Raw genomic sequence first — 12,525 nt, 5'->3', positions numbered from 1 at the left:
ATGATCATTCGAGCAGTTGATTATGGAGCCTCATTTTCATTCATCTGATGGAAGAGCTTCGTTTCCTGAGCACAGCGATATTTTTTCAAACTCACTTTGAATAGGAGCGAGCTGTCAGTTTGTCAGTTTAGTGTCAAACAGTGAAATTATTATTTTGCTTTAAATTTTGATTTAAAAATCGAGATGAAAGTGTGTGGGTTCGAAAAAAAATATCACTGTACTCAAAAAACGAAGCTCTTTCAGGTGATATATAAAAACAGATATAATTTTCAAAATTAAAGAACCCAATTGGGTTGTTTAACTTTGAAAAATATACCGACTTTTATACATCATCTCATATAGCTTTGTTTTCTGAGCACAACTATATTTGTATCGATCCCGTAGAAATTCATCTCGATTTTTAAATTAAGATTTAAATTTTTAATCGTTGACACTAAATCTATTCGTTGACAGCTCGCTACCATATACAAAGTCCCACCAAGGGGCGCTTACATGGTGATTTTTGCTAATGTAATCGTACTTATTTAAAATACTTCCAGTGTACCAAAATTGATGAAATTTTGGAATTCGGTTCCATTTTTAATGCAGATAACGAATATGTATTTACCTCAATACCCCTAAACACTCGCCAACATTTGTGCGTTTCATAAAAAATAGAAATTAGTTGGTCCAGTTTTGTGAAATCACTGGTAGAAAGTCACGCCAAAACTGCTTTACAAAGTGGTACGCAGCTGAAAAGAAAACGGAAAAGTAATTTATGAAGAATATTCCCAAAAGTAAATTTGACTGCTATAGGGAGATGTTTTTTTGCAAAATTTTGAGATCAAAGGGGGGTGTCGTTTAATTTTAAAATCAACAATTATCAGTTTTTATGTTGTTAAAATTATAGATACCATAGCTTCCATAGATAAGCGGAGGCAAAGTATAATGTAGCTAAACGAACTGTCAACTAGTGTTGCCAAACGAGCATGACGTCATCATGGTGTTTGAGGGAGAAGTATTGTAATATTATGAGCACAAAACGCATTCTACACTCCACATTCCGATTTATTTCGCGGAAAACGGAAGAAGGAAATATAAAGCAAACCATTTCTCGATTCATTGTTGCAAAGATTTGCTTTGCACTTCATTTTGAACTTTTGCACACGAAACACAACAAAACTACGCAACGAAGAGCTCTATGATGGCATGAACTTTTTTTTACGGATGCCAGTCAGATCATTTATTTTTCATGGCTCCCAAAACAACTTTTTTGTGCCTCCGCTTATCTATGGAATCTATAGTATCTATAGTTAAAAAGCATCCAAAACATCATTTTTACAACAAACGTTAAAATTACCTAACGGAATAATTGATCAGCCAATTATTCCACAAGGAAAGTGAAATTGCATTCAGAATGCGCCACCTTCATGTTGATCACGATATTAACAACCGGTGGCAACTAACGATTTTAAATTGGCTCACTACTTGACTAGCCTATTGGTCCCAAGTACATACATCTAAAAGCGTACCCCATTATATTCGAAATTCTAGTACTACACTATGTTTGTTTTGAGTCACTATGAAAGTTTGACAGATAACATCTAGGGGCATCTCACTCTAAACTTTAGACCTAGTATCAATTAAATATTTTTAAATTCCTCGTAAGTATCGTAAGTATTTTTAAGTATTTTGAACTAAGATTATATTTTCATCGTAGTAACACTTGTTTTTATGACGTGTTGCTAGTATAGAGGTTTGTCGTTGACTTTTTTTTGTTATATCGAAAACTCTTGTTAATGGGTGGATATTTGTATTATGTCTATGAAATAGTATTACTAATTTCTATTTTTTAGCCATTTAAAATGTTAAAATGCAAAGGTCAAGATCGACGTAGCTACAAAAAACGATGATTTCTCGATGAACATTTCAAATGGTCCTATCTGCTTTGATCGATTCTCTTCATCGACTTTCTCTTTTCATAACCACTGCTATGCAAACAGATTTCGCGCTAATTCTACCACATAGTTTGATAAAGGAGGTTCTTATCTAGCGTCCAAAACGTCAAATACAACAGGGAAAGGTTTTGCAGCTGAGTTATTAGCGAAAGAGAAAGTCGATGAAGAGAATCGATCAAAGCAGATAGGACCATTTGAAATGTTCATCGAGATTTGCAGTCGTTGGCATGAGATGCACCCGAGTATAAATTATGAGGTGTCTAATGATCGAGAGAACACAGATTGTTCATTGGCTTACATAAACCCATTCGGTGGACAAAGATCCTACTGATGAATATATATTTCCACAAATGGATACTACCATTACTAGGTCAAGAAATGCTAAGGAAAAGTAATTTCTTTAGCATTCCGTGTCCTATCCCGTAGCACGTAAAAACGTCATTACTTTTCAGCTGCGTACCAGGCTATACCCTTGAAGAACCCAATTAGATTCATGGTATAGTTTCTATATATGTCAGACACATGATTCTCACTTGCACATATCATCTCTACATGTGATCACGCACATATGCCGCGGATACACTTGGATGACAAACTGAGCATGAAAATTATTTGAGAACTATACAAAAACACTGTCAAATTTACCTTTTTAATGATAGATTTAATTTCTGGGTAGTTTGAGAATAGCGTGAGTGCATAAAAACATTGCGCTCAAAAAGTGTGGAGCAAACAATCTATTAGTTAAAAAAAAATTACCCGCAAAGTGTTCCAGTTCGATTTGTGTATTCTCACCACGTAATCCTGAACTTGTGGATGGTTGAATCAACCGGTGGAAACCCGATTTTAAATTGACTCACTACTTGACTAGCCTATTGGTCCCAAGCAAATCAATCAACGTACCCCATTCTAGTCAAAATTCTAGTACTACACTATGTTTATTTTGATTCGCTATGAAAGTTTGACAGATAAGATGAGGGGTTCGTAGATTTTCCCGAGGGGGACGACTCTATCTACGATGCAGAAAAGATTGTGTTTTGCTGTGGCTAGCGCGCAACACGCTGAGTAGATAGAAAGAAGATTGATAACGATTCTGAAGATTTCCTGCAAAAAGATGATGAGCGATGCAAGTAGATGCGACAAATGAAAGAAGATTTTTCGAAGATTGATTCGCTAGTGTGAGATTTGTTGAGCATCCAAACTTGAGATTTAGATGTGTCGCCCCCCTCGGATTTTCCTATGTTTCGAGGGGTGCATCAATTAGCTTGGGACCGAAGAGAGTACTAGAGCTGAGCCAAAAAGTTGAGCACGTTTTTTTGGGAACTTCTGGTCTTAGAGTTACCTCTATGGTTGAATCCCTCGCCGGGCTTAATGCGATTTTTTGCAGATTATCAGTGTTTGGACCTCCATCTATCGAAGGCAACATGGAGCAGGCGAGACTCAACCATAGAGGTAACTCTAAGACCACTGGGTCCCGAAGAAAATCATTATTACTTTTGGCTCACTCAGTACCAGAACAACGGTCCCAAGCAGTCCCAAGCTATTTCACTCACCCCTGCATGTTCTGCATGAATCCACACACCCCTGATGTTATCTGTCAAACTTTCATAACGAATCAAAACAAACATAGTGTAGTAATAGAATTTCAACTAGAATAGGGTACGTTAATCGTTTGCTTGGGACCAATAGGCTACTAAAGTGGTGAGCCAATTTAAAATCGTTAGTTTCGTATTGATTGTTGACTCAACTGTAACTGATCAAGTGAAAGCAGTGAAGCATTATTTATGATTGCAGATAATATGTTGATAAGTGTACCATCGCATCCCATTCAACATAAATTGACTAAAGGTTATAGACTACAGCTAAATTTTCTCTTTTTTCTATGTTTAAAAAAACAATCGTTCACGGATACGAATTTTGTTCATTTAAAACAAAAATATAAATGTTTATACTCTAAACATATGAATTATACAAAGTAAATTGAAAGCATGTTTAAAACTAAAATATTTATGTTTGAATTAAATTCAAAAGCATGTTTATTTCAACAATATAGGATTTGGGTAAACGGTTTTTAGCGTGTCATGCCTTTTTATTTCCTTCTTGTTACATTCGGAAAAAGTTGCCCCAGCTTTGCTCAACCTCAACAGAAAACGGTCATCCATTTCGAATCCATTCCGGATCCTCCTCCGATATCGCACACGGAAATAAACCGGTATGAGGACCAGTGGCAGAAACCGAGGCAGAAACGGCAAAACGACGCTAATAACACAAATTTGCACCGGTTCCACTGAAATGGAACTCCCGGACACACACCCCGACGGGTCCTCGCATCCCGGACCAGGACCCCAATACCCACAGGTCACCCTTAATCGCACCCGAAACAGAGCAGGAATTAAGATGCCTGCCCATTTCTTTGTAAACCGTTTTATTTTGCTTTACCCTGCACTCAACTACTAAAATAACTCCAAAATATGTATGTATGCATAGCTGTCAACCCTAATAAAAAATAACCATAAACGAACGATAACCCAAATCATTGAACTATTCCACAAATGGTTTGGATGATACCCAGAACACGTCGTTAAGCAAATTAACCATACAATTTTTATTAGGGAAACCAAACAAAAATAAATACGTTTATTTTCAACACGAATATTTTTGAAATAAACGTAACATTATTTTTATTTTAAACATTGATTTCACATGACTTCAAACATGGAATACGTTTGAAATCAACCTAATTTATATTTGTGGCCAGAACAAACTGAGTTTACATTTAAATTTAGCTTAAATATTTTTGTTACGACGATAGTTTTTTCTGCGTGATTGTATGAAACAATCAAGATGTGATACCTCGTGTGATACATAAGGAAAAGGTGTATCATTTTGTTTTATCAAAAGTCTTGTCCGTGTTGCGAAAACTCTACATTTTTCATAATTCTCTTAAACATCATATCCAAGTAATAGCAGAAACAGATAAAATAAAAGTATTAACTTTTAAATAGGATTTAATAACCTCATGTGGACATTGCTATCCAATGTTTCTAATTTCCTATCAAATGCTACTACCTCGGCTACTACGTCTTGTTGAAAAGTTGTGCTTGAAATATTCCTCGATGATCGATCCTCACCAAAACTGCTCGACAAAGTGGTCCTTTTCAATGTTCGAGCATAGCCATAAACCCAAAATATGAAGGTTTTCCAGTTTTGTGTGTAGTCGGGGAGTTTTATATCCGTCAAAAAAGTTTGGATCCGCTCAGGTTCGCGCAGTAAAAAAAATCCCAAAACAGCGCGTGCATTTGTTTATATCGTTTATATGGAAGCAGCCTGTGAGAAAGTTCCGTTTAATTTTCTATGTAAAATCTAGTGATTTTCAAGATTTCCCCGCTATTCCTTACCGTTGCTACATTCCCCGAGTGATCTGCGTGAAAAATGGCCCGCGAAATCCTGACATTGCAGCTGGGAAACTACGCAAACTACGTCGGAACGCACTGGTGGAACATCCAGGAAGCCTCGTTCAACTACGATCCGAATGCCGACCCGTCCGAGATCGATCACGATGTCCTGTATCGGGAGGGTAAAACGCTGACCCGACAAACGACCTACACACCGCGGCTGCTGCTGCTGGATCTGAAGGGCACGTTGAAATTCATGCCGGAAGAGGGTGAATTGTACGGCGGCGGAGGCGGTCACAATAGTGCACAAGATGTTGCCGGCGAAGAGGAAGTGGCGAAAGAAATTGGCTGGGAGGCGAGTAAGGTGGAAGTTATCAAGAAGGAACCGGCCGTCAAATGTGAATATCAACGGGATTTGCAACAGATCGCTGACGAGGAGGATGAGGAAGAGAAGGATTACAACTTCAAGGAAACGGTTGAAGATTGGGTAGATTTTAGCTATTCGCGATTTCATCCGAGGAGTATTAATATGGTTAATGAGTACAGTCATTCGAAGGAGGAGAATTTGTTTGACACGATAACGAATGGGATGGAGTTGTGGCAAAATTATGACTTCCAGGATGATGCTACGGATCGAATACGGCAGTACGTGGAGGAGTGCGACGGTTGTCAGGGATTTCAAACGTTGTTCGATTGCGTGGATGGATTTGCGGGTATCGGTGCGAAGTGTTTGGAGCATTTGCAAGATGAGTATGGGAAGGCGGGTTTAGCATTCCCACTGATACCGCCGAAGATGTTGAATTTTAAAAATGCCGATGAAATTATGAGTGGCTCGGTGCGGATTGTCAATACGGCGCTATGTTTTTCGAATCTAGTGGAATCATGCTCGCTGTTTGTGCCTCTGTCCACAATGGGCCGTTGTTGGCGAGCTTTGGATCAGCCAAGAACTTTTCCACACGTGTCTTACGAGGAATCAAATTTGTACCACACATCGGCCTTGTTGGCAACATTCCTGGATACGGTTTCCCTTCGATACCGAATGAAGAATCCGGCCACTGGCAACTACCTACCTAGTCTTTGCACTGACGTCACTCCCTACGGGCGTAAAATGGGCGCCGCGGGGTTAGCGATGCCATTCGGATTGAACAACACCGAAGACCTCATCGACTTCCTGGATCAGAACGAACAGAAACTCCACACTCAGCTGACGCCAAATGTTGCAGTTGGGACAAAGTATCTGTTCCAATCGGTTGCAGTCCGTGGTATCCCTAGGAGCAAACTGAAACGGCCTCCAACGGCAAAGTCCGCCCAACGGCAGCAGCGCATGGCAGCCTATCGGTGCGATTCGGTTAGCGAGATGCTGCAGTTCTACTACCAATGTCAGCTGCATGCCAGCATGTCGCACGTGACGGCCTGCAGTGCACCGATGGACCTGCGGACGCCGTTCCCCAATGAGATACTGCAAACGCGTGTCGGTTACGACGGGTTCCTGGGCGAGTTCGATCTCGGAGTGAAGCAGAGTAAGGGTCGTCAAACAAGGGTTTTTTGGATCGGTTAATCGAGCTTTAATTCTTTTTTCCACAGAAGTAATTTCGACGCCTACGCTCGCGACCATTCAGTCATCTGGGGATCTTTCGGATACCTTGGAAAGTCTACACCGGGAGGTAAGTCGAATCAAAATCGAAAAAATTCCTCGCTTCGCTGAAAGTGGCCTCGAGCAGGAGGAGTACAAAGAGAGCTTGGAGCGATTGTTAAATTTCAAGGAACTGTACGAAGATAACTATGAACTTTAGATTAACTACTGACATATAGACTTGATGCTTTACACCTCGCGCGGGAAGAAGTTTAAATCTTTTGATAGAGAAATCCCTATATGCAAAATTAGAACAAAGCTGTGTAGTCTTTGTCCGCCATTTGGAGGCGAGTTTTGCGATAAAATACACAACCGGGCAGGGTCGATTGGAGGGTCGCTATCTCCTGTTCGGAGGCTTTGGTTCTGTCCAGGAGTTGTCTGCGCAGTTCTAGGCTCGTTAGCTCCGGGAATCCATTGGAGATTATTTCCGCCAATGCCGGTCGGCTCACGGGAGGGATGACATCCGTTGGTTTGAGCTGGAAGTGCAGTTATGATCAAATTTTGTCAAAGAAGCTTGAGCGCTATTAAACCCCCATGCGTACCGTGTCAACATCGAGAACCAATTTCCTCAAGCTTGCACAGCGAGGAAGGGTCTTGTTCGGATTTAGGCCGATGCACTTCAGTCTCAATTCAGCAAGATTTTCGAGCAGGTTGAGTTTCTCCAAGACCGACAGATCCAGGATGGCCTGCAAAGAACAAATCCCGCGGTAAACATCATGGAAGACCCATGAAACCAAACACCTGTCTTACCCAATCCACCAGCGCAAGCCGCTGTACATTCGGCATATTGCTGCAGAGGGCAGCCACGACCCCGTTCTGATTGAAATTGCTAATCCCAAAGCGGAACCGGTCCAACAGCTCCAGCACGGTCAACCGGGGCATCTTCTTATGCAGCTGCATGAAAAACGCTTCCGGGCAGTTGATACGAATCGATAGACACGTCAACTGGCGCAGCGAAGGAAAGCACCCGCTCGAGGAGGTGACCATAGATGGTTCGACGGTCAGTTTGTGCAGTATCAGCTGCCTCAGTCGGGGTAGTTTCGACAGAATGGAGAAGATCGTCGGTGGGGCCTCATTCGTATCGAGACTTACGACGCTCAACTGCGGGCAATGCTCGGCCAGCGTTTCTAGAGTTTCCTGGCTGATCGTATTGCTGAACAAACTGATTTCCGTCAGGTGTGGGCAATGGCCGATGAACGATTTGATGAGGCTTCCTGTTGATGGACTGTTGATTGGGTAGAGTAAGCGGAATTTTCTCAGTTTGGGAAAGTCTTCCTGGACAATAAAGTCGAGCGAGTCACGCTCTAGGAAACGTGCGTCGATGGACAAATTTGCAACCTGATTGGAGAAATGCTGAATAAGGTGAGGAAATCCGTTGCGGCCATCCTGCAGAGGTACCCCAACACATGTGACGTTGGGACAAATTTGCGTCCAATCAATCCAATCCCCTTCCAGACAGTGTGTGTACAAGCAGATCGCTTCTAGTCGCTCCAATCGTGGCAGTTGTGCTCCATCGACGGTGTCGGAAAGTTCAATGATGGTCTTGATCGTGAGCTGCCTCACATTAGTCAACTGTTGCATCAGTCGTGTGAAATAGGTGGACGAGATTTCCGTGTGAAGCAATCGTGCCTCGGCATCCTGTTCGATACTAACTCGTTCCAAACTGTGCTGGAACTTGTCCAATACCCTCAGCAGGAAGCCCTCGTCATCGTCGGCAAACTTGAGCACCAGATTACGATAGCTGCGGGAGCTTTTCTCCAACACGTTCCAATAGTCGTGAGGCGAACGTTGGGCACAGTTGATCTCCAGTTGCACCTTCCCGAGGGCTATGCGCGAGAAGGAAAACTGCAACCATCTGTAGTTGACGAGTGATGCAACTTTGCAGTCTTCGACATTCAGGTGGGCAATTATCCGCTCGAAAACCTTAGTGAGAAATTGATTCTAGATTAAAGGACTCAAATTAAAATCAAGTTTACCTCATTAGGGAGATCGTCGATGGTTATTTGAGGATCCTTATTCGACTGTGCACCACTGCAATCCATCCTTATTTGTGTTGTATTGCACACTTGACAGTTTGCGGTGGTCTGTTTTGATGGCTTTGGTTGACGTTCAATGCGCATGATCTAAAATCTTGCACACGCGCGCTTCCTAATTCAGTGAGTGATCTTCTATCGAACGAAATAGGGAAATTATCGAAGGATTCAATCAATCTACCGATTCACTATCGATATTGTATTGTTTATTTGAAATATCTTATGACAATCATATAGTATGGCTTCTTAAAGCGTTCTAGTTGTTCAAGTCCTTCACTGTGCAACTTAAACCAACATGCAATCACAGTCGATGATTAGGCATTGGTTGCATCTTCCAATCGACAGAATCGTCATTGTAAATATACATATACGATAAGAATATAAATCATTCGCTAATAGTAACGACAAGCATTGTACCTAAATATTTAAAGCATAATTCACAAAGCTGATGCAATAATTCTCCATTCCTACAGAAGTATATGTTGAGCCTTTTCGCGTAGATCCCTATCGCCTATCCTTCGTACAGCACACTTCTCTCGAGGCTGAAATCGTACTCCAGCCGGATGGTAGCCGTTTTTGTGATGAACGAAAGGACCTCATTGGCGTGGTACTGCGTAATTTCCAAGTTGCTATCCTTGGCCAGTTCGGGCGAAAGTTTGAATGGCACTCCGTGCAGCACATGATGATGAGCGCCCTGGTCTTCGCTGTGCTGTCGACGCACTGGTGTAGCGGGATTCGTTCCGGATGCCTCCGGTAGGCTGGGATAGAATCCGCCTCGCGAAGGTGATTCGTTAGCTCCGGACGAGGAAGGCGACGGAATGGATCCCTTCCGTTCGATGAAAATGAAATCGTCCTCCTTGGGAGCCGGGGGGATGTGTCCCGGAATGGGTTCCACCGGAGTGTGGTCCGGGCTTGGTTTCTTGCTTTTGAAGAAGGAAAACATTGCCTTTGCTAATCACTGGATGCAAATTTTTAAACTTTTCGCTAATGTGAACACTTTTGCCTGGGAGAAAACTGAATGTTTATATTTTTACAAGCCAGTTTTGACATTTTTTAGGGGGTGAGTCATAACAAGGGGTCCGCCATTTGAACTGAATCAAGTTATAATATATTTCATCTCTATCGAGGGGGCAGCAAAACCACAAAATTACCTTGCATACCCCCCGTACTAGCTGAACCAAAGAAGAATACTAAGATGAAACAGTCGGAATAAAAACTTTCTATTTTAGGCTCTGAACCATTTGGAGCATTATTTTAACTTTTGGTTAAAATTTGACAGATGGAAAGTTATCGATTAACCCTGCTATCCGAGCGTGGTTACTTCTGACAGACAAGAAGTTAAATTTTGACAACCTTGGCTAAGTTCTTCTCGAAAACCGGTCGATCGACAGCACAGGGATTTTCGAACATAGAAAATAACTTTCGAAATGTCACTTTTAACCACGAGTTAAATTTAACTCGGCAAATGGTTCACAGCCTTAGGCTGTGAACCATTTGCCGAGTTAAATTTAACTCGTGGTTAAAAGTGACATTTCGAAAGTTATTTTCTATGTTCGAAAATCCCCGTGCTGTCGATCGACCGGTTTTTGAGCCACAGTTGTCAAAATTTAACTTCTTGTCTGTCAGAAATAACCATGCTCGGATAGCAGGGTTAATCGATAACTTTCCATCTGTCAAATTTTAACCAAAAGTTAAAATAATCCACCAAATGGTTCAGAGCCTTAGTGTCCTCTTTCACGGTCCCTTTCATCCAATGAATACGGGGGGTATTCATTGGATGAAAGGGACCGTGAAAGAGGACACTAAAATAGAAAGTTTTTCTTCCGACTGTTTCATCTTAGTATTCTTCTTTGGTTCAGCTGTTCTGATTTCGGTAAAATTTACCGAGCACGAAAACAAAATCTTAGTGTGTAGGGACCCTTTATTCGCGTTTTTTTTCAAACCAAGAGCAATTTCATTGATTGATCATCGATTTAGCTGATTATGATCCACGATTTTGATGATGGTTTCTATAGAGCAAATTTAGCTCAAGTCTAGTGCTATCCGATAACGGTGCGATGTTGGACGCAGCGTGTCAATGTTTGTACTTTTACCCTATGGCCTTGTAGCACACTAAGATTATTTTACCGAAATCTCAACAGCTGAACGTTCGGTAAACCGTTCGGTGATTTTTCACAGTATTCCTGTAACTTCAACGAATATCTGTGAAAAATCACAGAAAATCTGTGAAAAATTACCGCACTGCATGTTTACCGAACGTTGAGCTGTTGAGATTTCAGTAAAATTTCACAGATTTCGGTAAAATAATCTTATTTTGTATTTTTTCGTATTTATGTATTTTTCGGTTTTCTGTATTTTTTGTATTAAAGTGTATTAAATTCATTATAAAATATATTTTTCGTGTACAACGTATTTTCGAGGTATTTATGAGTATTTTTATCAGGGTATTTTAGTTTCAGCGTGTACGCATTTACGTATTTTTTTTGTGTATTTTCCGAAGTGTGCACTCAGAAAATATTCAAATCTAAATAGTATAAAAGCTACGCTAAATCGCAAATCTCACGACCGACGCATAGATCGGTATAAAATGAGAGAATACGTACTTAGTATAAAAATGGTTTATACACTGAAATGTATAAAGTCGCGATATTGATAGGATGTATACAAGCTTTTTATTGGTTTGGATGCGTTTTTTTTGTTTTTGTCAAGTAACTGATTAAGAAAAAAAGTAAACAAAGTATTCTCAAATACTGAAGATATATTTTCATAGATATAAATTACAATAAATATGTACAGAAGCGACACGAATACCAGATGATCGAGAATGGTTATAATAAAGTGCTCGTTGAACTCCGAGTCAAAGTCAATAAACTGCGGACCATGGTGCTGATGATCTGTGTCCGACTGGCGAATTTCCACGTGACCGATGCGCTTGCAAGAGGGAAAATATTTTGTTGAATTTTCAGTAATATTTTAAGCGAAATAAAATATTGTCACCTATTCAAATTTGTGCCCAGAGGTGTTATTATGTTATGTTTATTATTTGCCATCGGGAAGGCGTTCAGTTATAACTCCTCCAACATATTTAGACGCGACTGATTGTTTCAAGCTCCTTGGTTTTTCCAACACGACTCACAGTTCCCTGTGAATAATTAACACTTACTACCGGATCCTTACCGTTTCTTGACTGCGACTGTGGGTGCCATCGTGATTGATATTACGTGTGAAACTTCTCAATGTAATTTGGAAAACTCTGAACGAATTCAACGCCGTTATTCAGATTTAGTATAATTTTGTAATCCGATCAATGTATAAACATGCGTTAATCATGAAATGATTAAATTTAAATCATAAATTGTTTAGTAATATTTTTGAGTGTATATTTACAATTCAGCTGATTTATGAAGTTGATCGCCTCGCTCGAAACATACACTCATAAAATTCGACACATTTTTATTGGCGAATTTCCATGTAAAATTCCACATGATTATCTGTGTCCACACATAAACATAATCCACTCAGAAGTACAC

At 40.5% G+C, this 12,525-nt stretch overlaps 3 protein-coding genes across 3 annotated transcripts; 1 reads left to right on the top strand and 2 right to left on the bottom strand.

Annotated features, from left to right (window-relative positions):
• The first annotated feature begins 5,233 nt into the window (after positions 1-5,233).
• On the top strand, positions 5,234-7,172 carry mst (misato mitochondrial distribution and morphology regulator). The gene is made up of 2 exons (XM_065229383.1): positions 5,234-6,849; positions 6,914-7,172. Exons 1-2 carry the CDS (start codon positions 5,367-5,369, stop codon positions 7,120-7,122), a joined length of 1,692 nt encoding a protein of 563 aa, XP_065085455.1. The 5' UTR covers positions 5,234-5,366; the 3' UTR covers positions 7,123-7,172.
• LOC135707541 (uncharacterized) lies at positions 7,134-9,056 on the bottom strand. The gene is made up of 4 exons (XM_065229384.1): positions 8,939-9,056; positions 7,713-8,885; positions 7,505-7,648; positions 7,134-7,438 (listed from the first exon to the last, which is right to left on the bottom strand). The coding sequence occupies exons 1-4, from the start codon at positions 9,002-9,004 to the stop codon at positions 7,211-7,213; spliced, it is 1,611 nt and encodes a 536-aa protein (XP_065085456.1). The 5' UTR covers positions 9,005-9,056; the 3' UTR covers positions 7,134-7,210.
• A 125-nt stretch (positions 9,057-9,181) lies between these two features.
• Positions 9,182-9,989, bottom strand: LOC135707538 (uncharacterized). The gene has a single exon (XM_065229381.1). It carries the CDS (start codon positions 9,936-9,938, stop codon positions 9,507-9,509), a length of 432 nt encoding a protein of 143 aa, XP_065085453.1. The 5' UTR covers positions 9,939-9,989; the 3' UTR covers positions 9,182-9,506.
• Between the last annotated feature and the right edge of the window lie 2,536 nt (positions 9,990-12,525).

The sequence above is a fragment of the Ochlerotatus camptorhynchus genome, unplaced genomic scaffold, assembly GCF_037179485.1.
Source record: "Ochlerotatus camptorhynchus isolate MF236.1 unplaced genomic scaffold, CSIRO-AGI_Acam_v1.1 ptg000313l, whole genome shotgun sequence".
Taxonomy (NCBI): domain Eukaryota; kingdom Metazoa; phylum Arthropoda; class Insecta; order Diptera; family Culicidae; genus Ochlerotatus; species Ochlerotatus camptorhynchus.
The sequence above is the reverse complement of the archived record's forward strand: the minus strand, read 5'-3'. Positions and strand labels throughout refer to the sequence as shown.